Source organism: Leptosomus discolor, chromosome 17 (assembly GCF_034619465.1).
Source record: "Leptosomus discolor isolate bLepDis1 chromosome 17, bLepDis1.hap2, whole genome shotgun sequence".
In the NCBI taxonomy this organism is placed as follows: domain Eukaryota; kingdom Metazoa; phylum Chordata; class Aves; order Leptosomiformes; family Leptosomidae; genus Leptosomus; species Leptosomus discolor.
In genome coordinates this window covers 17,246,370-17,272,603 of record NC_141407.1, presented here as the reverse complement: position 1 = coordinate 17,272,603, position 26,234 = coordinate 17,246,370, and the positions used below count along the sequence as shown (strand labels likewise).

The 26,234-nt window shown below is 64.0% G+C and overlaps 1 protein-coding gene across 2 annotated transcripts; it reads left to right on the top strand.

Moving 5' to 3' along the window:
- Positions 1-14,952: 14,952 nt before the first annotated feature.
- On the top strand, positions 14,953-25,569 carry LOC147414233 (tyrosine-protein phosphatase non-receptor type substrate 1-like). Of its 2 annotated transcripts, none has more exons than XM_086474866.1 (8): positions 14,953-15,034; positions 21,592-21,945; positions 22,195-22,509; positions 22,644-22,970; positions 23,217-23,369; positions 23,845-23,869; positions 24,299-24,338; positions 25,098-25,569. In XM_086474866.1, the coding sequence occupies exons 1-8, from the start codon at positions 14,953-14,955 to the stop codon at positions 25,350-25,352; spliced, it is 1,551 nt and encodes a 516-aa protein (XP_086330992.1). In that variant the 3' UTR covers positions 25,353-25,569. The 2 variants fall into 2 exon arrangements, with proteins under 2 accessions (XP_086330992.1, XP_086330993.1); XM_086474867.1 differs by having other exon boundaries at positions 22,644-22,994; positions 23,268-23,369; positions 23,848-23,869.
- The last annotated feature ends 665 nt before the right edge of the window (positions 25,570-26,234 follow it).

Sequence of the window (26,234 nt, the reverse complement as noted above, 5' to 3'; positions counted from 1 at the left end):
CGTGCGGCACCGCAGCCTGCAAGGCCCGAGAGCCTGTTTTCGAGGGGAGGAAGCGGGGACGTTTCTGCGGGGCACGAGAAAGCGGGTCCGTTTGCAGGGCGCGCCCTGGTCGAAGCTCGGCACGCCGCGCTCGGAGCTGGCGGAGCTCCCCTGCTTCACTGCCGCCTCGGCAGCGGTGCCGGTGAGGCTCAGAGCTGGACTCGCCGTGCCGGGGCTGGGCAGCAGCTCTCCCAGGACCCAGCAGCCCTCTCGAACGCAGGATCGGGCTGTGAAGCCCAGCACCTCTGCCCTGTGCGAGCTCTTTGGTGATCACCCCCGGAGGACTTCACTCACGCCTGTCTGCACCAGCACGTGCCACCACCGGCACTTTCCTGGCTCAGCAGGTCCATGATTTGTGTTACCTTGTCACCCCTCATTAAAGCCAGCAGACAGCCGTGCCGCCCGGTCCCGCTGTGTTCAGAGCAAGAGTCCCAGTCCCGTGAGGTCCTGGGAGACGTGCGGCCTCCGCAGCTCTGTGCCGGTTACCCCACGGGCAGCTGCCACCTCCCACCCTGTCCCCACGCAGCTCCCCCGGGCAGGGCGGCTGCCCGGCTCCCCCGAAACCTGCGTCTTCTGACCCCGCGTGGGGCAGCTCTCGGGAACGGCCCTTGGTGACGCTTCGCTGCAGCTCCTGGGCTGAGGCCCAGCCCTTGCCCGCCTCTCCCTGCCCTCCCGAAGGAGCCGGTGTTTGGGAACGGGGCTCCTGACGCTGTGTTAAAATCAGAGCAGCTGGCACCAGCCAGCCCTTCCACCCCCCTGATCCCGTGCACATCTGCTCCAGCCCCAGTCCGTGCACATCTGCTGCACGCACAGCCCCTGCTCTGCAAGTGTCCTGCTCCGTGCACATCTCCTGCTCCGTGCTCATCTCCTGCTCCGTGCACATCTCCTGCTCCGTGCACATCTCCTGCTCCATGCACATCTCCTGCTCCGTGCTCATCTCCTGCTCCGTGCACATCTGCTCTGGGCACATCTGTTTCGGGCACATCTGCTTTGGGCTCACCCCCTGCTCCACCCACGGCTGCTCCGTCCACATGAGCTCCGTGCCCATCTCCTGCTCCGTCCACATCTGCTTCACGCACATCTCCTGCTCCCTGCACGCGTGCTGGGTGCCCACCTCCGAGGGGAGCAGGCCGGCGCCCGAGCCCGGAGCGCGGTGGTTGCAGGAAGCTGCGGGGTGCTCGCTCCACGCCAGGCACCGCTGCAGCGCCCGGGTGCTCCCCAGCACGACGTGCACACACGCACCCACCCGTGGCAGCGGCTGCTCCCACCGCCCCGTGTGCTGCCACAAGCAAACACCCCCCTTCGCGGCACGGGCTAAGGGCGAAACCCACTTTTCAGGCAGAGAAAGCTGCTGTTTCTGCCGCTGCTGCTGCCTGTAGCCTTGAAAGCTGCTGCAGTTGCCAGTTTCCAACTTTATCTACTTTTTACTGTGAAATCAGAATAGAGAAGTGAAACAAGACAACGTGAAATAGCAACGTGTGCGTACCCAGGGGAGCCTCGCCTGCCAGCAGAGATCCTCTCGGGGAGAGAATTGTTAGGGGGGGGGGGAGAGAAGCCAACACTGAAATTCTGCTGCATGACTGAATAAGCATCCCCTGTTCACGGGAACGTGCCCTGGGGACAGTTTTGGGTCATTTCTTTCTCAAGGGGAACTCAGCACCCTGAGTTTGCCAGGGCAGGGGCCCGTCCCCACCAGCACCCATCCCCAGCCTGGCCCCCTCTGCAGCGGCGGCAGCGAGGGGCCGTGGCGTGAGGGTGCTGGGGTGAAGCCTCCAGCAGCGCCGGAGCGAAGCCACGGCCGCGCCGGGCAGCGGCTCATCGCCGGGCTGAGGCAGCGGCCGCTCTGAGCAGGACACGGGGTTGCTCAACCTCGGAGCAGGGAGGACGCCGGAGCTGGCAGAAAGCTCACGTCAGGATTACGAGCAGGAGTATGTAAAATATGTGGGTGAGACCGAAAGCGGGGATAGACCTCGCAGACAAGGGGAAACGACATTCAAGGGGATTTAGGGCTTTTGAAGCACCGGAATGGGTCTAAGAAGGGGGGAAATCCAGTTTGATACAAGCATATGCAAAGCAGCGAGCGAGCAGAGCACCGTGGAGCGCTCTGGCACCTAGGAAAAGGCCCAGGTCTGCAGCTTAGTGCCCAGGGGAGGGATTTGGGAGTTATTATAGGAAAATCCTTTAAGCCACCAGCCCGGGGTGTGCCGGCAGTGAAAGCACAAACAAGCACCCGAGCGGAGGCACAAGGTAAGGAGCGAGCCGGGGAGCGCCTCGCCTGGGGGGGGCAGCGCCTCGCTTGGGGGGCAACACTGGGCGACGCTGGGGTCGGGGAGTTACTGCTCCCCCGTGGTGGTTTCCTGGTGCCGCCGGGTGACACGTCCCCCTGAGTCACCCGCTGGGCGCTCGAGTGAGAAGGGTGGGCGCTTGTGGCGGGGCCAGAGCTGCCGGGGCTGGGGCGGACGGTGCTGGGGACGGCACCCACCGGGCTCCTCCTGCCCGCGGCCGGGCTGAGCAAAGGCGGTTTCGCTGCGATGCGGAGCTGGTGGCTGGATGGGTGGCGGGGAGAGGCTCGGTGTCCCAGCTGGGGAGGGGACACGCCACTTCCAGCCGGGATTCGGGCTATGGCGCAGCACCGGACCCCGTGCACGGACACCCCAGGGCAGCGCCGTGCCGGGGCGAGGGTGCAGCGGGGCGGGTGAGGCCGTGGCGGCGTGTCCCGGCAAACGGGCCTGGCAGCGGCCCCCGCCACGGCGAGAAGCTCCCGGTGTCTGGGTGGCGTGGGGGGGGTTAGCTGGGCTTTTCCTCCGCGTGGCATGTGAGCCCAGCGCCGGGACCTCGTGGGATGGCAAAGCCAAGCGTAAAGGTTGGGGGGGGGGGTGTGTCTGCATGGACCCCCACCCTGGGGAGAGGGAGTAAGCAGGAGCTGGGGAAGGGCCAGGGGGGTGTTCAGGGGCTGCCCCAGCATCTGCTCCGCTCCCGGCCCCGGGAGATGGGAAATGGCTCCCGGAGGGGCCGAGGCCAGCGGGCTGGCAGGGCCGGCCGGGGCAGCGATGCATGCCGTGCTGTGCCGTGCCGGGGAGCCAGCGTGGGAGGCGTGGGCTGTGCCAAGAGCCAACGGGGGGCACGAGCCTCCGATGGAAAACATGGAATAACAGAAAGCAATTAGTCCGGAGAGCGTGACTGACGGAGGAGGCTGGCCCCGGCAGCGAGGGGAGGGGGAGCAATGATTTAATTAACGCCGAGGAAGAGCGTGGTCTCAGCCAGCACATGGGGCTGGCTGAAGCGGGGGGATGTGGGCACCTCCCTGGTGTCCTGGGGGACAGGAGAGAGCTGGCCGCGCTCACGGGGGAGCGGGACAAAGCTGAGCTTGTGCTGGAGCCAGGGCTGAGCCCGGAGAAAAGGAGAGAGACGGGGATAAATGCCTCGTGCCCTGCCCCGGGATGGTCCAGCTCCTTGGCGAGAAGCAGAGACCCCCCCCCACTGGCAGCGCCTCTCGCAGGGATGGGTGCCCAGGGGCCATCGTGTCTCCCAGGAGCCAACGTTGCTCCCGCTTGTCCCCTCCAGCGGCTGACGGGGCAGCGGCTCCAGCCAAGGCCCTGGTTTGCGGCTGTCTCCGTCCGAGACGCTCTTGTTCTCCTGCTCCATCCCCATCCCTGTCCCCATCCCTGTCCTTGCCACTGTGAGAGCGTGGTGGCCACAAGCCCATCCCCAGGGAGGGACAGGCTGGTCCCTTTGCACACCAGCATTAGCCAAACAGCCACGGATCCAAGAGCATCCGATGCCCCAGGACCCCACAGGGCCCCCGCGGTGCCACAGGCTCCCGGTGATGCTATGGGGACCCCACGATGCCTCGTGGACCGCGTGATGGCATTAGGGACCAGGCAATGCCATGGGGATGCCGTGCCAGGACACCGAAGGGGAGCAGCATGAGGAGCTGGAGGAAGGGCTGGGGTGCTTTGAGGGGGTTGGAAAGGGCGAGAGGGTCTCAGAGACGTTTCGATTGTCCCCAAGAAATGCCACGTGGGTCTTCCCTGTGCCCGCTGACCACCCCGGGCTGCGCTCCTGCCGGGGGAGGGAACTGGAGGGAGAAACCCTGGGATGCTGCATGGCCGGACCCTGATCCCACCAGCTCCAAATCCTCCAGCTCGCCCCTTCGCAGCTCCCCATTTCTCAGGCTTTTCCTTGGAAAGCAAGGAACGAAGCCGACGTAAAACGGTGACAAGCTTTACGCTGTTTCTGATTTATTTTACGTCTTATTATTGAATCTCATTCCCCGGTTTCACGGTTATTGTGGATTTTTATTAAAGGGGATAAACAGGTCTGGGATTTGGGGTTGTCATAGGAACTGTTTCGGTGCCGCAGCCTCGCTGCCAGCCTCATCCTCTCCCCGGGTTCCTGATGTAGTGAGGGCTCTCACCAGCACAGCAGAGATTGCTCCAGCCCCCAACACAGCGCAAGCCTCGTTACGGGACGCCCCCTGGGTGTTCGGGGAGGAGGTGGGCTCCCAGGCACAGCTCTGCCCACGCCGCAGCCTGGCCCCTCCACGGGGAAGGCAACCAGGACCCCCGGGCCGCAGTCCAGGGCTTTAAGCTGAGGAGAGGTGGAAGTGCTTGGTGGATGCTGCTTGTCTGTGTGGATTCTCTGGTGTCTGAGGTGGTGCTACTGCAGCTCTTGCTCTGGGGGACCTCTCTGCCCAACCTGGAATCATTTTCATTAAATCCTGGGAGCTGACGGGGCGTGGGGCAGATGGGGGGGGGCTGCCCTCTGGCCATTCTCCATCTCTTCTATCGCAGCCGGAGGGGGCAGGCAGTGAAAATGAAAGTGTCGAACACGTTTCAAAGGAAGCCCTTTGAGCCCAACACTCCTTTGGCTCGTGTGGTCCTTTGCCACAGGATGTCATGGAGACCGAGGCTCTGGCAATGATTAAAGAGGGATTTCCAGGACCGTGGGACGAACGGGAACATCCAGTGCTTAAGAAAGACTCACTTTGTGCTTTCGGTGTTTGACGGGACATTGCTCAGAGACAATCACCCTCCAGAGCCGGCACGGGGAGGGGAGATCCAGCAGTGCTTGGTCCTGCCAGCGCCTCAGAGAAGGTCCCAGGTGGGCAGGAGGGGTCTTCTGGGGATGCCCGGGGCTCTTCACGTTGGATCAAGTGTTGGTGGCACATTGGGGTGGTCCTGGTCCCCCCGACACCCACATGTGCCTCGGACCCAGAGTGAGCCACGCACGCTCCTGGGGATGCTCTGGGGGGTTCTGTCCGGGGAAAAGAGCTGGGGACTTCTGCTTGGGGTGGGGAAACCCTTTGGGGGGCTCCCCTGCCCGAGGGTAGCCAGCGAGGGCAGGATGCCGCGGGGGTCCCCGGGGCTCCCCGCTCCTCCCGGCGCAGAGCGACCTTAAAGCTTGGCTGCCCTTGGCAGCAGCCCCGGCGCTGGCAGCGCCCCGAGCCTGGCACGAACGTCCCTCCGAGGAGAAGTGCAGGGAGAGGAAAAAATATTTAGAGAGGCAGGAGCAGGGGGAAAGCAGGCGCTGCGGGAGGGAGCCACGGAGCGGGCTGAAAGCGTGCTCTCAGCGGGCTTTTGTTCGCCCTGGACGTGCCCAACGGTGCTGCCAACATGGAGGGGCTGTGCCGGCGCCGGCGGCTCCCGGCGTGGTGCAGCCAGGCGAGCCCGGTGCTCCGGCAGCCTGCCCGGCGCCTCGGCCCGGCGATGCACCCGCCAGCAGGATGCGGCCCTCGCAGAGCCTTCGGCGAGGAGCTCCCCGTCACCCCGGCGGGGGGTGGGCAGCGCAGGAGGGGGGGGTCAACAGCGCGCTCGCTAAAATAATTGCTCCTGACAGATCCGTTTCTTCCGCAAGGTTCAGGCTTAATTTTATAATGGCATCGGTAACTATGGCAACGTGCGGAAAAGAACGTCTCCCCGAGCCCGCCGAATTCTCCATAAACAGCTCCCAGCTCCCCGGTGGGCAGCAGCAGCCCCCTGCCCGCGGCCGGCCTAGCGCTCGGGTTGGGATTCACGCGGTGACTAACTAGCGGTGTTAACCGCTTACGCCTTGGGAGGGTGATTTCGTTTGCTAATCCTTCGGGCTCGGCAGAGCTCGCCGACGCTAATTGGGTGGATATCATTAATGCCGGCGGCCAGGAGCCGCTGTCAACGGGCTGGAGCATCCCTCGGGCGCGTCGCAGGGCAGGTGCTTTGCCACCGGTTCGCCGGGTTCCCTCCTGGCACCCGAGAGCCGGCGCGGGGCTGGCAGCCGCGGGGGGCCACGCACGGCTCGGACCCGGCAGCCCCACGGGGGCCAACAGCCCCGCTCACACCTGCAGCCCCGTCGCCGCCGCACAGGCACCCACGTGTGCGCGCACACACACACACACGCAAGCACCCGCACACGCGTGTACACACGCAGAACGGGCTGCCCGTGTGCGCGCACCCCCCCCCCACCCCGGCAGACGTCAGCTGGTGCCGACGTGTGGCTCGGCTCAGACATCTCCGGTCGCCGCTGCTCGTCGATAATCCCAGGCGATATTTTCTAAACCTCGCACAGACCCTCGAAACCCCTCATCCCCCTCCGCGGCTCCCGCAGGCCACGCTCCGGGGCAGGACGGCAGCATTTCGTAGCTCTGATTTGCAGCTCCTTATCAGGGACCAGACCCTCGGGACCGATGCAGTCGCCAGGAGCATCGGGGATCTTGCAGAGATGGAATTAATCCTCCTGCTTTCTGTCGCCCTTGAGCTTCAAAAAATAAAACCCAACCAAATCAAAAAAAGCCAAACTAACACAAATCCCTCGCAGAAGCATTTTCCTCAAGGTCCCAGCAGCAGGACCAGCGTGGCCCCGGCCTCACGGAGCTGGGAGCGCTGGGTCAGGCAGCGTGGATGTGCCCGGCCTCAACGAGGGCCAAAGCCAAGAGCCCCCAGCCCCCGAGCTGCGAGGCTGCTGCGGGGACAGCGTGGGGATGGCCACCCCAGGGAGAGCCGGGTGTCAGGGCTGGGGATGGAGCTGGTGGTGCTGGGGGCTGGTCAAGACAGCAGCACCCCCCGCCCCCCCAGGGCTGGGTCCGGCCGTTTCGGGGGGGTGCCTCCCCCCTGCATCCCAGCCGCCGTTTCCACCGTGATGCGCTGCATACGGCGCTTTCACAAACGATCTCGGTGAAAGCCCTCGCTGCCAGCCCCGCGGTTATCTCGCGGCACCCCGTTAACAGCACCCGGTAAAGGGTGACGTGGGGTCACACCGGGTGTCCCGCACTCCACGCTCAGCCCTCCGCCGGGACATCCCCCCCCCCGGCTCCAGAGGTGCGAGTGCTCATCCCGCCAAGGTCCAATGGCACAAATCCTCCCGCCAAGCCTGGGCTTCAAAGTCCCACAACCATCCCGGCGCCTCCAGCGAGAGCTCTGACGAGCAGGAAGCGATGGGCTGAGATAGCTCACCACGACAAATCCCCCCGCGTTAGCATTTTTATTTCCATCTGCAGCTGCCGCGGGACTTTATCAGGCAGCCCAGCCTGCAACGAGCTACAGCCGCCGTGCCCGGGAGCGCGCGGAGCATTATCTGCTATTGCAGCGTTGGATGCGCTTTCACGATAACAATTTGCAATCAACAAAGAACTTTGAGAGGATGCAGAAGGGAAAAAAAAAAAAAAAAGGGCAGAAGAAAACTGAGATGATATCACTCCTCTCTCGGCCAGGCTGCTCACCCTGCCATGGTCCTGGCGGCACCGCCAAGGGGAGACCAAGGTCTTCTCTAGCGTCGCTCCGTGGGGCCGTAGGCTCAAAGGCACCCGCAGTCCCCACGTGCATCCCCACAGCCTGCACCCCGTCCATCCGCCCGCAGCACCCTGGCAGCCCTCAGCCTCCAGGCATGGTCCCCGGCTGGCCCTGGGCACCGGCACGGCACTGGGAGCCCCCAAGTTAAGAGGAGGGGGCAGCTGGAGGAGGATGGGCTGCGTCTGACACGGGGAACCACCAGCAGCTCTGGGAGGGACCTGACCCGTCAGAGAGAGCCACAGCAGCAGGGGCTTGAGAGGGCGAAGCAAATTCGTCTGGCGTCGGCGTGACGAGGCGCCCCATTAGCCCCCAGTACATGAATTTGGCCATGGCCTGGGGTGGGGCTGCCTGTGCGTGTGGGGATCTGGGTACCGGCACTGCCACTGTGTCCCTGCTGGGGCAAAGCATCCCCCTCCGGAGCGGGGATGGAGGCTTCGGCTCAAACAGCTCCCAGGAGCCCTTCAACGATCAACACCCAGCTCTGAAATGTCCCCTGCACGGCTGGAGCTCCCTGCCTGCCCTCCCCTTCCCTGCCCTCCCCTCCCCTCCCCACCGCTTTCTCCTCCACAGCACCGCTGCTCCCGGGGCTGAGCATCCCTCCCATGCCCAGCCCGGGGTGGGGAAGGGTCCCAGGCACCGGGGCTGCCTGCAGCTCTGGAGCTCACGAGAGCTGGGGTGAGCCCTGGCCATGCCCCCCAGCCAGTGTGGACATTCCCCCCTCCCCAGCCCCTGAGCTTTGCAACCACTGGCGCGAGGGGTGCAGGACTGGGACCCGTGGCCCGCTGGGACCCGCGCTGGGTGGGAGCTGCCGTGGGGTGCCCGGGGTGGTCCCCGTCCCTGCGCTCTGCCTGTGCTGCCGACCCGGGAGGCTGCAGCGGGGGGCTGCTCGGGCTTCGCTCCCCTGTTGCACCCACAGCCAGCGAGCAGATCCTCCTCCAGAGCGCGGGGCGGGCTCCTGCTTGCCAACAAAGGTCACCGCAGCGCTCCCGGCGCTTACGGCAGCCAACCGGCCCTGCCACCTCCTGTCCTTCCGAGCTGCTCCCCGCAGCTGGTTTTTCCCAGCCAGTCAGCAGTTTCACCCTCAAATCCCCCCCCCCCCCCCCCATCCCCTCTGCCCATCGCCTCCAGGTCAGCCAGGGCCACTTCCAGGCCAGGCGCAGGATATAAACCACCTTTCCTGCTCTGACACGGCCAGGAGGAATTCCCCCCCAGTCGGAAGCGTGCAGGGCTGCGTTACGGAAGCCTGGCCAAGTCACCCGGTGTGCAGCACCCTGGGAGCATGGCACAGCCCGGGGACGGGCGAGCTGCGGCACGGGGACGGTCCCCGCTGCAGCCCCCAGGCTTCTCCTCTTGCTCGGTGGATGGTGGCGGACGCTCCGATGCCGGCCGGGCTCTGCCGCCGCCGGCAAAGCCCAGGGTGATGGGGCATGAAGGTGGTGAGGGCACTCGGAGCACCCCGGTGAAGGCACTGAAAGTCATTTTCGGGACTTGGAGGGGACCAGCTGATCCCACTCAAGTGCCTCTGAAATGAAGTGGGCGGCGAGCAGGAGCCCGGCGCCCCAAGGAGGCTGCGGTTACAGGCGGCGGGTCTCGCTGGTGTGTGCGGAGGTGACCCCCTCGGTAAAGCCCCCGCACAGGGGAGCGTCTTCTCGCTGCTCACCCCCAGCACCGCCGGGGCTCGAGGGCTCGGACGAGGACCTGAGACACCTCAGCTCTAAGTCACACAACAAAAACTTGACCAAAGCCATTCCCGACAGTTCCCGTGAGCCCCCCAAAAGGGAAGGGGCAAAGCCTGGGCGCGGGCTGCTCACGCAGCGGCCTCCACAGCCCACCCCGGCCTTTCTTCTGGCGCTCGCAGCCTTAACGAGGCATCTGCAGCTCGTTCATCCCTGCCAGGGCCTCTCCCACATAAGGGGGGGGGGTGGGTGCCCCCCATCTCCAGCTGCAAGGCGGTGGTGGGTGCTGCAGCAGGAGCTGTGTGGTGAGCAGACAGGTAGGATGCACACCTCTCTTTTTTTAGGTGGGTGCTTGGGGGGCTCTGCTGTGGGTGCCTGCTGCCTTTGCCCCTTCCCTGGGTCACAGTCTGGCTTGGCCACCCCTGTGTGCTGCTCCCCGCAGGCAGGCTGCAGGTCACTTCTTTCCAGCCTCACTACCATATTGCTTGTTGTAAGTCAACATCAGTTAAACTAATTTAAGCTCCTTCTGTACTGGATGTCTTGGATCAAATTGGCATGGTACCTAATGAAGCTGAAGCTCCATTTGTTGTGCTGGAAGCCCTAAATATCAGCAGTGTAATTGGTGCTGCCTCCTTTAGAAGATGCTTGTGTGCTTTTCTTGCCGCTGAAAGCCCTGCGAGGGCGCTGACGCTGAAGGCTGAGAGGTTGTGAGGAGAGGCAGGGGGGCTGTAGGATGCGTTCACCTGGCCCGTAGGTTGGAAGGGTCTTAAAATTTGGCTTTGGAGCTGGAGAACAGACTGGGTGAGCGTGCCCAGCCCCGTGCACGTGTCGCTCTCCGGCTGCAGGGAGGCTGCGTTGGTTTGTGTGCGCTGGGGCAGACCTCGCTGGGTCTGCTGGGGCCGGGCTTGGCGCTCTGATGCGGTCGCACACCTCGTTTTGTGGCGGGGAGCTACGAAAGCGGCATCTCTTGGGGTGCTGGGACTGGGCTGGGTTGGGTTTGGGGCTGAGCCTGGGCCAGGATACAACCGGGTGACTCTGAGCTTCCCCGGGGCAGCGAGTCCCTGCAAGCCCGAGTGCCTCAGTGGGGGCGTGCGAGGCGTTATTGGGGCTTATTGCGGTGGGCTCCCCTGGGTGCTGGCTGCTCGCTGGTGCTTGGGTACAGTTCTGCACCCACGGCCCCAAACCGCCACTGCTGGATGCTAGTTTTGGAGCGTTTTCTAGGCTGATGTCCGAGGTACTGGTGTTTTTATGATGATTATCTCTAAACTTTCCCTTGCTGGTTTGGGTTTTGAGGCTGAACCGAGCCCACAAACCCTCCAGGCTAGCTGCTGTGTCCTGCTGGGATGTGGCCAGTTGGTCAGGCTATAGGGAACCTTCCTACTGCGCTGGGCTGGGCTGGGGAGCAGGGATCTGGAGGGGAAAGTCCTGGGCAGGGAAAGAACCGCAGCCGCCTCCATCGTTAGTGAAATGGGGCTCATTAACAGGCCCAGGTTTGGCACTGCAGGGTGGGAACTGAAACCTCTCCCATCTCCATCGCTTGTGAATCCCCCTGCAGTGAGCCACCGCTGTCCCTGTGGGCTGTCGGTGCTGGGAGGGGATCAGACAGGCTGCTAATTAGGGGATGAAAGAGCAGTCTGGGCAAAACCAGTGCTGCCAGACTTTCAGCTGGGATCGCCCTGGTGACGAGGCTGTAATTGCCCCTGTTGGATGCTGCTGGGCTCAGACAAAAGGGTCTTTTTTTGGGGGGGGGACTTCCCAGGGTGGTGCTGCCCTGGTCAGGGGTCCCTGTGGCAGGAAAGGATCCCCACCTCCTCCTGGGGAGGAAGCCACTCGCGCAGCCGGTCCTGCTGCCCATGCAGAGCTGCCCAGCTGAAAATGGGGAAATGCAAAAGCACATTTGGCCCCTGGTCCCTGCCCGGAGCTGTGACAGCTCTGGCTGGAGCTTCTGCCCCAGAAAGAGGACCCAGCCTCCCTCCCGCACCCAAACCAGCCTGTCCCAGCATGGCTGGAGCACGTGCCTTCCCTGAAAGGGTGCTGGCAGCGTGATGCATGTTCCTCGCTGTGCCTCCAAGCTGTGAAAATCAACCTATTCTTGAAAAGCTTTTCCTGAAACGCTGCTCCAGCCCCCTGTGCCGGCTGCTGCCCGGCTCCCGGGGCTGTGGAGCCCCATGCTCCAAAGAATCCCTGGGAGCGGTGGTTTGGAGCTGAAGCCTGAAGATGCTGCAAAAGCGAGGGCTGCCCGCTGGCAGCACGGGGAGTCTGGCAGCGCTGCCCGCCCTGCCAAGCGGCGCAGCAGCCTCCTGCTCGCCGTGGGTGTTTGGTGCAGAAGGGAGCTGCTAATGACGGTGTTGTACCTCCCAAAACGCTGCACCCTTGCTCCATCTCGGGCATGCAAAGGAGCAGAGGGCTCCTCTCCCCGCCGGGGTCGTTGCCAGCCTGTGGGGCAGGGGCTGCCCTGCCAGGGTGGATCCTCCAAACCCCCCGTGTTGGAGCGGGCCCCTGCGATGCGGAGTGGAAGGGCCGTGGGCAGGAGGGGAGGCAGCTGAGCCTGCCCATATGCTTCCTAATGGGGAGCAATAGCAGCTCTTCCCGGGAAGCTCACGCTGCACCATCTGCTCTGCCGCGGTACCTTCTCTTGCAGAGCTTTTTTAAGCTCTAACTTTCCTTCCCAAGCGCTCTGCGGCGGCTGCTCGCGTACGGGCTGTCTCCGCTTCGTAATCGCCTCGAAACAGGTTGTCTGAACCTTCAGCGCCGAGCAGGAGAACAGCCCAGACGGGCTGCAGTCAGCCAGGCCTCCAGGAACTGTGCTAACCTTTAAAAATAACCAGCAAAGTGGCAGTGGATGGCTGCAGCGCGTCCCCAGCACCTCCCCTCTTGCCGCGCACCCGCTTTGCCCCGAGGGTGCCCGCTCCCAGGCTGGGGCTGGGTGGGATGCGCCGCCCGTGGCAGCGTAGCCGCGAGGTTTCCACAAACCACCGTGAATCCCGTGTCCCGTCCCTGTGCGAAGCGATTATTTCTCGCTGGGCTGCGTGTGCCAAAGGCCAAAGGCCAAACCCAACCGCTCCTCTGGGTCCCTGCTCGTGCCCCCGCCAGCTGCGCGGAGGGAAAATAGAAACAACGGCTGCACTGGGCTCCTCAGGAGCAGCGCTGGCCACGAATTATTTTACAGTAGGAGTAGCACCGGCTGCAGCGCTTGAGTGCAGCCTCCAGCTCCCCGAGGGGGGGTCCCGGAGGGAGATGCAGTGCAGATGCCTGGGAAGGTCGGTCCGGGCTCCCAGCAGCAAAGTGAGCTAAATTAGGGCTGGATGGAGCACAGGGGCGTTGCTGGGGCCGAGGGGGAGGCTGGCGGGGATGGGAACGTGCGCAGGCTGACGCCGTGCACAGATTGACGGTGCCAAGTCACTTCAGATATCTTTGCTGTTTGTTTGTGTGAAGCTCTAAATAAAGCCGACAGCCCCAGCGGCTGCCTGGGGAGGGAGGAGGGAGCTGGCAGCCGGTGTGTCGTTCCCCCCCCCCCCTTCCCCGGCACCCTGTAGCACCCAGCGCTGCCCTCGGGGCCCAGCCTGGCGTGGGAGAGCAGTTGGGTGTGATCTGGGATGCTGCGGGGTGGGTGCTGGGTGCTACCTGGGCGTGCTGGGACTGGGAGCGACCTGGTCTGCAGAGCATCTACCCCGTCCCTGGGTGGGCAGTGGGGAAAGTGGGGTGTTTTGGGGACCTGCTGGAGCTCCTGTTGGGAGCTGCCAGGATCATGTCTGGCTGCAGGGGACCGTGTCCGTGCAGGGCATGGGGGGACAAGCTGGTCTGGCCTTGCTGAAGTGCCCACGGGTGGTGGGAGAGGGTGTCTTTGTGCCTCCCCTGGGCAGGACTCTGGGTTGGGGAGAAGCAGGGCAGTGCTAGGACAGGTATCCCATAGATGCCCACGTCCAGATGCCCTCTTCCTCCTCCTCTGCACCCTGTCTCCCATCCCAGGTGCCTCGTCCTCAGGCTCTCACCGCTCCCTGCTGTGGGGTCCTGCTAACCCTGTCCTGCTGAGGGGACACCACTGGGATGTCCCCATGCTCCTGGGGTGCGTCTCCAGCACCCCTTGCGGAGAGGGGTGCAGTTATCTCTTCTCCCTCCCCATCTGAGCTGCCCCACAGTCCCCCCTCCTTGCCCTGGCCTCCGGGGGCTGAGCTGGCCTGTCCTTGCGGCACCTCCAAAATGCTGCTTGTGCCTCTGCCGCGGGCTGTCCCACCTCAGCCGCTGGCCTTGCGTAGTCCCTTGGGTGGCCCAAAACACCCTTGTGCATGTTCAGGACCCTCAAGGCTGTGTGATCACCCCCCCACCCCCGTGGCACCCCAGGCTGCATGCCGCGGCCGTGCCAAAGCGGTGGCCGCCCTGGCCCTGGCGCAGGAAGCCCGTGGCGAGCGGTGGGGACCCCAGCCGCCCTCCTCGCAGCCCTGGGCGAGCACTGGGGCCACTGAACCATCCTTCCTCTGCCCCAGCTGCTTCCTCTGCCCAAGGCCCGCGTCCTGCCAGCCCATGGGGGCTTCCTGCTCCACCCGGGGGACTGCGGCACCCCCCCGCAGCCCCCTTTTCCCAGCCCCGGGGGTCCCGGCGCGGGGGCTCTCCCCCGCAGCCCCCTTTTCCCAGCCCCGGGGGTCCCGGCGCGGGGGCTCTCCCCCGCAGCCCCCTTTTCCCAGCCCCGGGGGTCCCGGCGCGGGGGCTCTCCCCCGCAGCCCCCTTTTCCCAGCCCCGGGGGTCCCGGCGCGGGGGCTCTCCCCCGCAGCCCCCTTTTCCCAGCCCCGGGGGTCCCGGCGTGGGGGCTCTCCCCCAGCCCCCCCTTAAGGCAGCAGCGACGACCTTCCAAAAGCAAGTTTGCTCCGGGGCGGGCGGTGCTGGCTTTGCCCCCCCCACCGCGGGGGGGAGCGACCTTAAACCGGGGGATGAGGAGGAGGAGGAGGGGGGTGTGTGTGTGTGTGTGTGGGGGGGTCTCCGAGCCGGGGCCCGGGCCCATCCCGCCCCGGTACCAAGGCAACGGGGGCGGTGCGGCGGCGGGGAGGCAGGCTCGGCTCGGCACGGCACGGCTCGGCTCGGCTCGGCTCGGCACCGGGGCATGCGCCCGCCCGGGGCCCCGCCGCGGCGGCCCCGTGAGCGCCCGGCGGCGGAGCCCGAGCGCGGGGGTCGGTGCCCACGGGTGGCAGCGGGGCCGCGTGGGGGGGGTGGGGGGGGGGGGGGGGCGGGAGGGAGGGAGGGTACGTGTGCTCCCCGCCCGCAGTCGGGGGGGAGGCGGGAGCCCAGCGCTCCTTCCTCATTTTGGGGCTGAGAAGAGCGATTTCCTTCTCCAGCTGCAATTCTGCTTTTTCGTCTTTTGGTTTGGGTGGTGTTTTTTTTTTTTTTTTAGGGGGGAAAAAAAAAAAAATAAAAAAATAAAGCCAAGCCCGGAGCCGCGCTCTGAAGCCACTCTAATCTCTGCTTCCCAGAAACAGCCGAGGATGGAGCCGCTTCCCCGCAGCCCCGGCCGGGCCGCCTGGGCGCTGACCTGCCTGGTGCTGCTCTCCCTGCGGGGCTGGCCAGGTAAGCCACGGCTGCGACGGGCTCTCCTGCTCCTGCCCCCCCGCTCTTCTCTCCTGGTTTGGGGTTTATTTTTTTCCTCCTCCTTTCCTTTCCTTTCCTTCCCCCCCCCCCCCCCATCCTTATCTCTCCTTCCTGCAGTCCCCTCCGCGACGTGACGCTCGGTTTGGTTTGACCTTTCCATGGGATGACCTAGAGCGCGGCGATGGCGGAGGGGAGCTGGCTGCTCCTCTGGAAGCAAACTTCCAAGGCAGACATTCCCCTTCGCAGCCAGACGAGGGAATTAGGCAGGGACGTGAAGAGGCATGTTGTTTCCACCCATTTGCTGGCAGCCCCTGCCAGCTACGGGAGAGGCAAATCTCTGCGAGCAGCCCAGATTCCCACTTGGAGGCTGCCTGGAGATGGGGAGGATGGTGGAGCGGCTGAGGGCAGCCTGGCAGGGAGGCTCCAGCGAGGGCTGCCAGCCTTCCTCGGCCAAGAACTTGTTTTTTTTTCTTGCTACCCCCTGGCTTTACCCCCTGACGCGGTTCGTGCTGCTCTCCCCAACTGTTGAGCACCAAAGCGGTGGGATTGCACCATCCCCCCCCCAGGCACCTTGTACCATCCAGCCCTGCTGCAAGCACCAGCCCTGGGTCACCTCGGGCTCTTGCTGCTGGCCTTGCCCCGGCCCTCCTGGGGGCCCTGGGGCTCTGCTGGTCCCTTATAAAAGCTGGGGGATGCAGCATGATGAAGGCACGACCGGCGCATGTGCCGCTCCCTGGCTGTTTCCCTTCTCTCGCTCGCAGTGGGAAGTTTCTCGCCCCACCAGGAACGAAGCCGTGCGGCGGCTGCTTTCAAGGATGTTTCCTTTCTAGGATGTTTCGTTTCGGTGCTCTTCGTCTCGGGGTGATATTACGAAGGAATTGCTCCCCTTCCTGCCCAGCGCTGTCTGCACCTCCTGGGGGGGGACGGGGCTTTTTTTGCGCGAACCTCCTGGGGCGATAGCCATGAGCATCTTGCTGCTGAGCTTTTTTTGCCTGGTCTGTCCAAATTTCACACCTTCCAGCTGGATTCCCATGAGAAATAGCCCAGCCCAGGCTCCCACGCTGGTAAGACACCATCCCCTGTTGGGGGAAACCGCTCCCTCCCAGGCCCGTTGGAAGTATTTACCGTCGAAGCTTTACTTGGGCAGAGAGTTGAGCACAAACTTGAGCGGAAAGCAAATGCTTTCAGCACAACACTCCTTGCTTTGAGTTGCCTAATCACAACTGAGAAGTGTTGGCCCCAAGCTGAAAACTCCCAGTTGCTGAAAGCCAAGAAGGCTTTGGTGGCGAGCGCAGCTTCTCCGCGAACTGCTGCGATTTCCTGCCGTGAAAGAATGGCTTGAGCGAAGCTCTTGAGTTTAATTAAACATGGCCTTGGAGTAAGAACCCTATTTTTTTTTTCCCCCAAGCCAGCCATAGGGAAAGAACCATCCTGGGGCAGAAAGCCCTGGGTAGCGAGGTGGTGTGTGTCCCTGATTTCAGGTGCAGGCATGCAGATTTTTCTTTTTCTTTTTATTTTTTTCCCCATATGGTGGAGACCCTGCAGTGAAGCCCTCCTGGGCCATGGCTCCCACTAAGCCTGAACTCCAGAAGAGCTGGCCCGGGCTCCTGCTGCCGGAGGGCAGCTGCTTCTGCAGAGGGAAAAGGGGAGGCCCTGCAGGAGATCTTCCTGCAGGGCAAAGGGGAGCGAGGTGCTGGGAAGCCAAATGGCAAAGCCCCGTTGCAAAACCCGCGCCGTGCCGAGCCCTCCTGTGCAGGGGTTTATCCACGGAGGGTTTTGCTGCGCTTTCCAAAGCCTCCCCTACGGAGGAAATCTGTTTGGTTGTGGGGCTCTGGCTTTCAAGCTGAATTTCTGCTAATGCTGGAGGAGGGAAGCTTGCAAATGGTGGCTGTGTGTGATCTGAGGCTTCCTCTGATGTCACATATGTAAAATATAGCCTTGACTGGAACCGTCCCCGAGCCGCGCTGGGACCTGCACAGTGCTCGGCAGCTCTCCCCGGGTCTCCCTTCTTGTCTTCCCCCCCGAACTGCAGATTCCAGGCCCTTTTTAGAGGCAGCACCTGTTCTTTTCCCCCGCGGGCAGCCCTGCTGCAGGTGAAATTCCAGCCGGATTATTTTGGGGCTTCTCTCGCCCATCGGCCCATTCCTTCAGCGAGTGACCGTGGGGTTCGGGATGCCGGTGACCAGCTGCGTGTTGCTTCTGGAGCGTGCAGCCCTCCTAGAGCTCCTTCCCCAGCTCCTTTGGAAGGAAAAAAAAATGGTCTATTTTTATCAAGAAGCAGCCAAGCAGCCTCTCCTGAATTAAACCCTGGCCTCTTGCAATCTGTTCGGTATCAAATACTTCAAAAGGTGGGATACAGGGGGAAAAAAATGTGTCACTGAGATGGAAAACTTGCAGCGCAGCGGGAAGGCTGGGGGTTATTTTGCTCTCAACTTAAATTGGCTACCAGGAGGGAGGCTCCGCCAGACCAGGCGCAGCACGACGCCTGGGCTCGTGCCTCGTCTTCGGGCTGGGAGCGCTCCGGGTCTGCGTTGCGAGGGTGCTCCCACCTACGTGGGAACTGTCAGGTGGTGATTTTCAGGGCTCTAAACCCCTTTGCTAATTCTGGAGAGTAGGACAGAGCAGATTACGAGGTCAGAGCACTTAAACTCCTCTGGATCTCTGTGGTGAAAGGATTCTGCTCCGGATCTAGGTGGTTTGAAATCAAAGTCGGAGAAAATAAGTGGCGTCGGGTGGCACCGTGAGCGTGCAGGAGGGAAGCAGGTTTGCACTGAACTGGTGCTCGTGGTGAGAAATCGTGATGCGTCCCCTGCGTTTGCAGCACGAAGGACCCCCCCCACATCCCGCTCCTGGTGCACAAGCACGTCGTGAGCGTGCAGGGCTCGCTGCTGGCAAATACCGGCTGGGAGGGGGCTCGGGCGGGCTCCTGGCCTCACTGCTCCTGGGACGAGCATCCAGAAAGGGGAAGGAGGAGAGACCTCTGCTGCTGGGTGCAAGGAGAAGCTGCATTCAGGGGGAGGGAGGAGAAGGAGCTTCAGTGGAAACTGCATTTTCTAACTTGTGTATTCTGGGGTTTTCTATCAACTTCCCCTTTGTGTTTTCCCATCGCAGCGGGGGTGGGGACGTCGCTCTGCACGCTTGAAGTTTGAAGGCGTTTCTGAGTGGGTCAGGATGGTCCTGGCGCAGGGCTGTTGGGCACAGGGAAGGCAGGCGGAGAGGTCGAGTGGCCCGACTGGGACTCGTGCTCCTCGGCCGCGCGGCACGAGCGGGTCTCGTTGAGGCGGCGTGGCGTTACCGTGGCCTGTCGTGGCTGAAGCTCATGTGCAATGGATCTCCTGAACGGGGTGATCTGTCTGAAGAGCGCCGGCCGAGCAGAGCCGTGTGGGAAAGTCTCTAAGGTAGCGCGGTGGCTCGCAGCAGAACGCGGGGCAGAACACCCGAAAGCCGCGTTTTAGTCCTACCTGGGAAGCTACCGAGAGCAGTGACCGAGGGACCGAGAGCTGCCAGCGGAGCCTCCTGGCAGGCGGCACCACGAAGCCCTTTGTTCCCTGCCTGCTCTCTGGGAGCAGCAGCAGCACCACCAGAAGAGCCCCACACGGCAGCAGCCCCTCTGGCAGCCCGTCCCTGGACGACAGCACGTGCCCTGCTCGCAGGTCCCTGGGTGCAGGGAGCAGGCAGGGCGCCCGCACGCCGCTGCCCGGCGAGGAGGTGATGGGGGGGTGTGAGCTGCCCACAGGCCGTCTGCAGCCCAGCTGCCTGCGAAGGTAAATCCCTGGGACCCCAGGAAGGCGGGAGCCTTGTGCCGAGGTGGTGGTGAGCTGCAGCCCCTGCCGCGCGCCGGGTATGGCGGCACCCAGCCACGCTCGGCGTAACCGCCCGGGGTTTTGAGTGGGTGTTGCTCTGAGACCCCATCGCCGCAGCCAAGAGATGCGCTTTGGGGCTGAAGCGCTGGCCGTGCTGCTCACCCTGACTGTATGTATGCTGGCGTTGGGGGTCAGCTCCGGGACCCCAAAGCAGCCACTTCCCCCCCCCCCCCCCCCCCCCCAGCTCTCTCCCCTCCGGCACGGCGTGTGCCTGGTGGGGAGACAGCCAGATGGAGAGAGGGAGGATGAAGAGGAAGAACTCGACTCGCTGCAGGCTGGGCTGGGCTGGCCCCTCCGAGCAGGGCGGCTCCCCCCCCCCAGCGCAGGGGACCCTCGAGAGGGGACGTGGGGGCTCGCCACCCCACAGCAGTCGCGTTTGCACAGAGGGGAGCAGCAAGTGACACGTTCATCACAGGACACAGAGCCCCCGCAGCGGGGAGGGGGCCTGGCTCCCGGCCCCCCGCTTCCCTCGCTGCGATGCCGCCCGCTAATGAGCGCTGAGGCCGCGTGGGCTTCGTCAGAGCGAGCGATTAGCAACAGGGCATGCGAAGGGGCTGCGGGGGTCTGTGTGGTGAGGAGCTGGCGGTGCTGGTCCCCATGCCCAGAGCAGCCCAGTCCCCCACCCGTGTCACATCGCTGTGCGGGGGCTCGGCGAGAGGCAGATGATGTTTTTGGGCTCTCGAACTTCCTCTGCGCGTTTCTCAACTGTTTCTTGCGAAAGGTCCGGCGGCGGCAGGCGGTGGAGAAGCTCAGGGGATCGCGGGGCTGGTGGCGCGTGCCACGTGTCACCGCCGCGCTCTGCACGTGGGGGGCACGAGCCCTCGCTGAGGGCAGGGGCTCTGCTCAGGGGCTGCTCCCTCCCCTCCTCCCAGTTTGGGTCTCGCCTGAGAAACACAGGCTCGCAGCGCAGAAGCCCGGACCGCCGTGACCAAACGCAGGTTTCCGTCCTTCACGCTTGTCTTCTGCAACGAACTTGTTCTGGTGTCGAGCGCTGCTACGGCGTCGGCCTTGACGTGGCTTCGAAGGGAAGCACCGAGGGCTGAAGGTTTCGGCTGCGAGCGTCAGCCTGTGCTGGGGAAGCAGTGGCCTAAACCTGGGGAGTCTGGAGAAACGGTGCTCCTGGTAACTCCGGCCATCGGGATGGAGGAATTGCGCAGACAGCGAGAACATCCGTGGGTCCGTCCAATACCGCTGGAAGTCAGGAGGGATTAACAGCTGCCAAAAATCCTCTCCGGTCTCTGTGGGAGCCAGCTGTGGTGGCCAGAGCAGCGAGTCCTACAGCGAGTCCTCCTGGGAGCAGTCAGCCGAGGATTTTGTCCCATCTCGGGGACATCTGCGGGGGTACCAAGGGCAGCGTTTGCCCAGGGAGCGCTGGAGTTTCGTGGTGCGAGAGATGTGGGGTGCAGCCGCAGCGCTCCGGCCAGCAAGGGTGAAGAGCCAGCGGTGCTGCTGTAGCTCCCACCCCCCCCCGGGATGCTGGTCCCAGCGCTCCCAGCGCCGCTCAGCTGCAGCAGGAGTTACCTGCTGGAACGTGACGGCCTCTGCGTGACCGTGACGCCGGTTCCGGGATGGCAGCGCTCTGCCCCTGTCACCCGCAGGTGGATTGAACCGGTTCTCCCGCGGCGCTCCACAACGTTCCTGTCAGCAGCGACCTGTATTGAAATCTCACCCAGTTCAGCCGCGGTGACTGTGTTGGCCTGGCAAGCGTTGCCGAAATTAACCCCTGGAGGAGCCGCGCGGGCTACGGGGTGGCTCACTGCTGCTGCAGCAGTTTTTAGGGAGCGGGGAGCAGCGGCGGCGCCGGTTCCCGTGGGGCTGGTGCATCACACCCGCACGGCAGCGAGCTCGGCGCCCCCGTCCCTGCCGGCTCCCGCTGCAAGATCCGCCCGAGGTGGATTTCGTTATCGCCTGCCCGCAGGGAGAGCAGAGCCCCGGCGGTTCTTCCTGGAGACCTCAAGAGTTTCCCCCTACCTGACCGTGGGTGCAGGAAGGTGTTGGCACCCGTGGGTGCGTGGGGGGGGGGGGTCACTCAGGGCGGGGGCTCTCTGTTTGTGCGGCGAGGTGCGACGCGGTCGGGTGGATTAGGGATCCTCGCTGCTGAGGCGCTTGGAAGGCGACTGCTCTCCTCTGTCGGTGACGAGCAGGAATGGTGTCTGCCTGACTGGCGCGGGCTTCAGCTAATGGCTGTGCCCTGCTGGAACGAATCGGGGCTTGGGTTCCATGCAGAAAGGGGACGGGTTCAGTGCAGAAAACATGGTATCGCACCTGCAGCTGCGAGGGGAGCTTGCCGCTTTTTGGAGTGTCGTGTATTTTGTGCCCTTGTTCCCTCCCGGCTGACAAAGCCGGGCGGCCAGGGGAGGCAGCACGGCGTGCCGGCAGGCGTGGGCAGCTGGGATTTGCTCGATGTTTCAGCTGCGCAGAGCACGACGCGCGGTCAGCTAGCGCAGCTCCGTCCGGCTCTGCCGCTGAGACCTGCGGGCAGAGGTCTGTGCCCGCTGCCGTAAGCGCAGCCTCTTCCCTGGGCTCCCCGGTGCTGGCACAGCCGCGTCGCCCGTGGTCCCTGCTGCCGGAGCTGGTGCTCAGTCCGTGCCGTGGCCAGGGAGGGCGGGTGGGGAACCTGGCCGGGTGTGCGGTGCCAGATGAAACTCGGTCTGCTTTTTTTCTTCCCCCCAGGTGCAGGTGCCCAGGTGGGTCAGGGCTTCGAGCTGCACCAGCCCCAGGAGAAGGTGTTGGTGACAGCGGGGGAGACGATCAACCTGAACTGCACCACGTCTGGAGAGGGTCCCGCTGGTGCTGTGAAGTGGCTGAAGGGCTGGGGCAGTGGGAACGAGACCGTTTATGACCAGACAGTCTCCTTCCCCCGCGTGACGAGGGCAGCAAGTGGGTCCGACACGGACTTCACCATCCACATCAGGGATGCTCAGCCCGAGGACGCCGGCACCTATTACTGCGTGAAGTTCCGCAAATTGCTGGTCGGTGGCGATGAGGTGTTTCGGCGTGGAGGGGGCACAGAGGTGTCCGTCCACGGTGAGTGGGGCTCCCAGTGGGAACCAGCCCTGCCGGGCGCAGCCCCTGGCACAGCCCATCCCAGCCCGGTGGGCACCGCTCGGGGCAAGTGGGGATGGGGAAGGGGCTCGGGGGCCGGTCCCAGGAGAGGGTCCCATGGGCCATCCCTGGGAGCACCCGTACCCCTGTGGGAGACCCCACTCCCTGCGGCCCCGGGGCCGGGCTGGGGTGGCAGAGCCCAGTGTGACGGCCCCACGCTTCTCCCCACAGCCAAGCCCACCCCCCCAGTCGTGTCTGGGCCCGTCCGCAGAGCAAGGCCAGGGCAATTGGTGCCTTTCACCTGCACGGCCAGAGGCTTCTTCCCCAAAGACATCAATGTGAAATGGCTCAAGGACAGAGTCCCGATCGCAGCTCAGCAGCCCCAGATCACCCCTGAGCGGACAAAATCCTCCTACAACATGTCCAGCACCATGGTGTTGACGCTGCATGAGGAAAACGTCCGCTCACGGCTCTCCTGCGAGGTGCGGCACGCCACGCTGGCGGCCCCGCTGATGGGGACGTACCGGCTCAGCGAAGCCCTGCGAGGTGAGGGCTGGGGGGGCACCAGCACTCGGGGTGTCCATCTCTTGCGGGGCAGGGGGTCCTGGGGCAGGGACAGGGCACCCTGCGGGCAGCGGAGCCGGGGGTCGCCAGGCACCAGGCAGTGCCTCTCTTCCCAGTTTCTCCCAGTGTCCGTGTGGTCACTGACCCGCCGAGCCGCATTGAGGTGAACAAGACCGTGAACTTCACCTGCCACGTGGAGAGGTTTTATCCAGGAGAAGTGGCCGTCACCTGGCTGGAGAACGGGATGGAGATCAAGGTGGAGAACATCTCCCAGCCGGTGGAGACCCGCCAGGGCTTGTTCGAGCTGAAGAGCCTGGTGAAGGTCCAAGCGACGGAGGAGAAGAACGGGTCCGTGTTCACCTGCCGAGTGGTGCACGATGCCCAGGAGCCCGTCAGCAGGACGGCCACCCTGCAGATCTCTGCCCCAGACAGGGAGGGACCGAGCAACTGGCCCCTGACAGATAACGGTGGGTGAGAGCTGCTTGGGATGTGGTCCCTGCCGGGGAGGCCGTAGGGTGCCCCCACCCCAAGAAAGCTCAAAGTCCCACCAGAATCTCTTTCAAGGCCACAAAATCCCCATATTGGGGATTTGGGGGTGGGGGTGGGGTTGCTGGCAGGTACCAAGCTGTTGTCCTCGGTGCTTCAGGTGTCACCAGACCCACCCCAGCCATAGGGCTGCAGGGGCTCAGCCAGTAACGGTGTTTTCAGGCCCGTGGTGACCTTTTTCCTTCATGTTTCAGGCAATTTGCTCGTCATCTATGTCGTGGTGGGAGTTGTCTGCACTGTGCTGGCGCTGCTGGTGGCTGCAATTCTTTACCTCATCCGGGCGAAGCAGAGCAAGGGTGAGGAAACCAAGGGCACGGCAGGGAAGCAGCAGCTCCCGACCCCCTTCTCCATCTCTCTCAAGCGTTAGTGCTCGCCTGCTGCATCCGCGGCCGGGCTGCTGCAGCTCCTGCCCGAAGGGGAGGGGACAGCAGGGCTGACCGGGTTGTTTGCAGGCTGCAGGGAAAGCTCTGCCTGGTTGCTGCTACGTGCCAGTGCCTGCCAGGAGCAGAGTCAAACGTGCTGCTTGTTCCTTGTACCTAAAATGTCTGACACCCCCTGTACCTCCTGCCCTCTGCCAGGAACAGTCCTGCAGGGAATGGAGTGAAACTCCAGAAAACTGCAGGCACTTGCCTCTGGGAAAGGACGCGTACCTGCGCTCGCAGCAGTCCCTGCACGCGGGCTCACATGTCCAGGGAAGAGGCGGGGGGGGGGGGGGGGGGGGGATTTTGTTGTTTCCTGAACTATTTCTTCCCTAAACTATTTCTTTTCCAGCAGGTAAAAGCTCGCCATCTGCTAGGTAAGTGCCAATCTTCTCGAGTCACGGAGTAACCCACGGGCACTCTGAGCTCTGACGCCTCTAGCCTGCAAATGGGGTCCCCTGGGGTCGGGGTGGAGCTGTATCCCCAAAAGCTTGTCGTGACAGCGACGGGCAGGAGCGCAGGCTCTGCCGACCCCTCTGGTGGTGGTTTTGCCCCCCGCGGTGATCTTGTACCCAAACACTTGGCTTTTGGTGAGGCTGAACGAGCGGGTGGGAGCCGGGTCTCCAGCCCGCAGAGATGTAGCTGGACCAGCACGTGAGCCAACGCTCTCTGGTTGAGAACTCATCCTGCTGGGTGCTGCTGCACGGACCTTGCTTTGCGTCTGAACCTCCCAGCTGCTCCGTCACTAGGGCGGAGGCAACAAAGGGCACTCGGTCCGTCTCACTTCTTTTGTTCCCCCCTTTCAGGTTACACGAGCCGGAGAAGAGCAGCGAGGCCACTACCCAGGTGTGTTGCTCAGCCCCTGGGGGCTGGGGAAGGGGGAGCAGGCAGGAGGCACCGGAGGCAGGAGTGGTGGAGGGTGGTGGTTCACCCTCATGAAACACCTCGGTGCTTCCAGTGGAGGGTGGTGGTTCCCCTGTGAAACGTCTCAGTGTCTCCACGCTGTGGCTGGAGAGGGAAAGAGAAGCTGCCCCAGGGATGGGGCAGCCACTTCTCAGCATCTCTTCTGCCTTGGCCTTCTCTCCTCCTCCTCCTCCTCCTCCTCCTCCTCCTCCCAGGAAAGTCTGGATTTGTGCTGCTTGGAGAACCAGCTGTGCGATGGCCAGCCAGGCTATTTGCGGAGTTGTTTTGCATTTGGTGACGCAGTTACGAGCAAAGTCGTGATCAGCAGCAATCTGTCCGTCCCACCCAGCCTCTGCCAGCTCCTGCGTGGGCATCCCTGGGCAGGCTGGCCCCTGCCCGTCCCTGCCGGGACGGGACGATGGGGTGGCTGCAGTGGTGGCTCTTGAATCGCAGGGGTGGCTCTGAAGCCTGTCAGTGGCAGCGGTGGTTGCAGACGTAGCACGGGGTAAAGCCTTGCTGTGGGATCGTCCCAGCCGGCTGCCGGCATCGTTACCCCCCGGGCAAGCAGAGACCGAGTTGTCCCAGGTCGAGCTGCAGTGGGGTTGGCTTCAGCCAGGGGGAATTTGGGTTGGTGGGCACGGAGGGGGGGGGGGGGCTCCTCGCCTGTCCTCCCAGAGGAGGAATTCTTGGCGTCTCCTGCAGGAATCCGACCCCAACAACCTGACCTACGCGGACCTGAACTTCGACAGAGAGAGGAAGACCATCCGCCGGATGGTGGAGATGAGCCAGCAGTCGGAGTACGCCTGCATCCAGACCAACCAGGCCCCCGCCGGCGACGACAACCTCACCTACGCCGACCTGGACATGGTGCACCTCAGCAAGGCGCCCAGGCGAACGGCCCCGCAACCCGAGGAGTCCAGCTCTGAGTACGCCAGCGTCCAGATCCCGAGGAAGTGAGCGGGGCTGCAGCGGCTGCCGGGACCCCCAGCCTCGCGGGGAGCCGCCCTGCTTCACCCCGGGAGGGTTTTTCTTGGAAGCCCTGGGAGTGATGCGAAGATGCCCTGCGGTACCCGCGTTTTGGGGTGGAAATGGAGCCTGCAATACTGTGGGGGTCGGCTCCTGGTCAGAGACACGATTTTTGGGGGCAGCTTGGTCCCAGGGCTGCCGGCTCCATCCTTTTGGGATCCCGCCGTGGACCACAGGGGCCGGGGTTTCCCGGGTTTCCCCTCAAGCGGGTTAAGCCAGCGGAGCAGCGGCTCCTCGGGAAGCTCCAGCCAGGCTGAGGGGGCTGGGACAGTGCCTCCACGCCGGCTCCCACGGGGGTGCCGCTGCCTGGCCAGGCTCACAGAGCTTCCCCCAGCCGCCCCGACCCCGCAGGGACCGGCTGCGACCCCTGCGCTGCCTTCTGGGGCTCTCTGCCACCGGCGCCTGGAAAACAAACTCTGGCTTTAAAGGATGGACCGTGGTGTCCTCCTCTCTCTTCCCAAGTGTCCCTTCTGCGGGACCTCGGTCCTGCACCAAGGCCAATGAGGCTGGGAGGGCCAGCAAGCCAAGCCCCCCCCCCCCCCCCTGCTGCGGGCTTTCTCCCATCCTGCTGCCCAGGGAGACTCCAGGTACAGCTCCCTGGCACCGAGCATCCTCCTCCTCCTCCTCCTCCTCTGCACAGCCTTGCCCTGCACCGGGACCCACCAGCGCTGCCCCAGGCTTGTACAAAGCGTGCAGCTCCGTGCTGGCCGGGCTGTGGGTGCCCCCACCAGCCTGGTTCCCCCTCCCAGGAGCTCCCCGCAGGTACCGTGTAACATGTTTTGACTGTTTGACATGTAACTATTAATTTTTAGA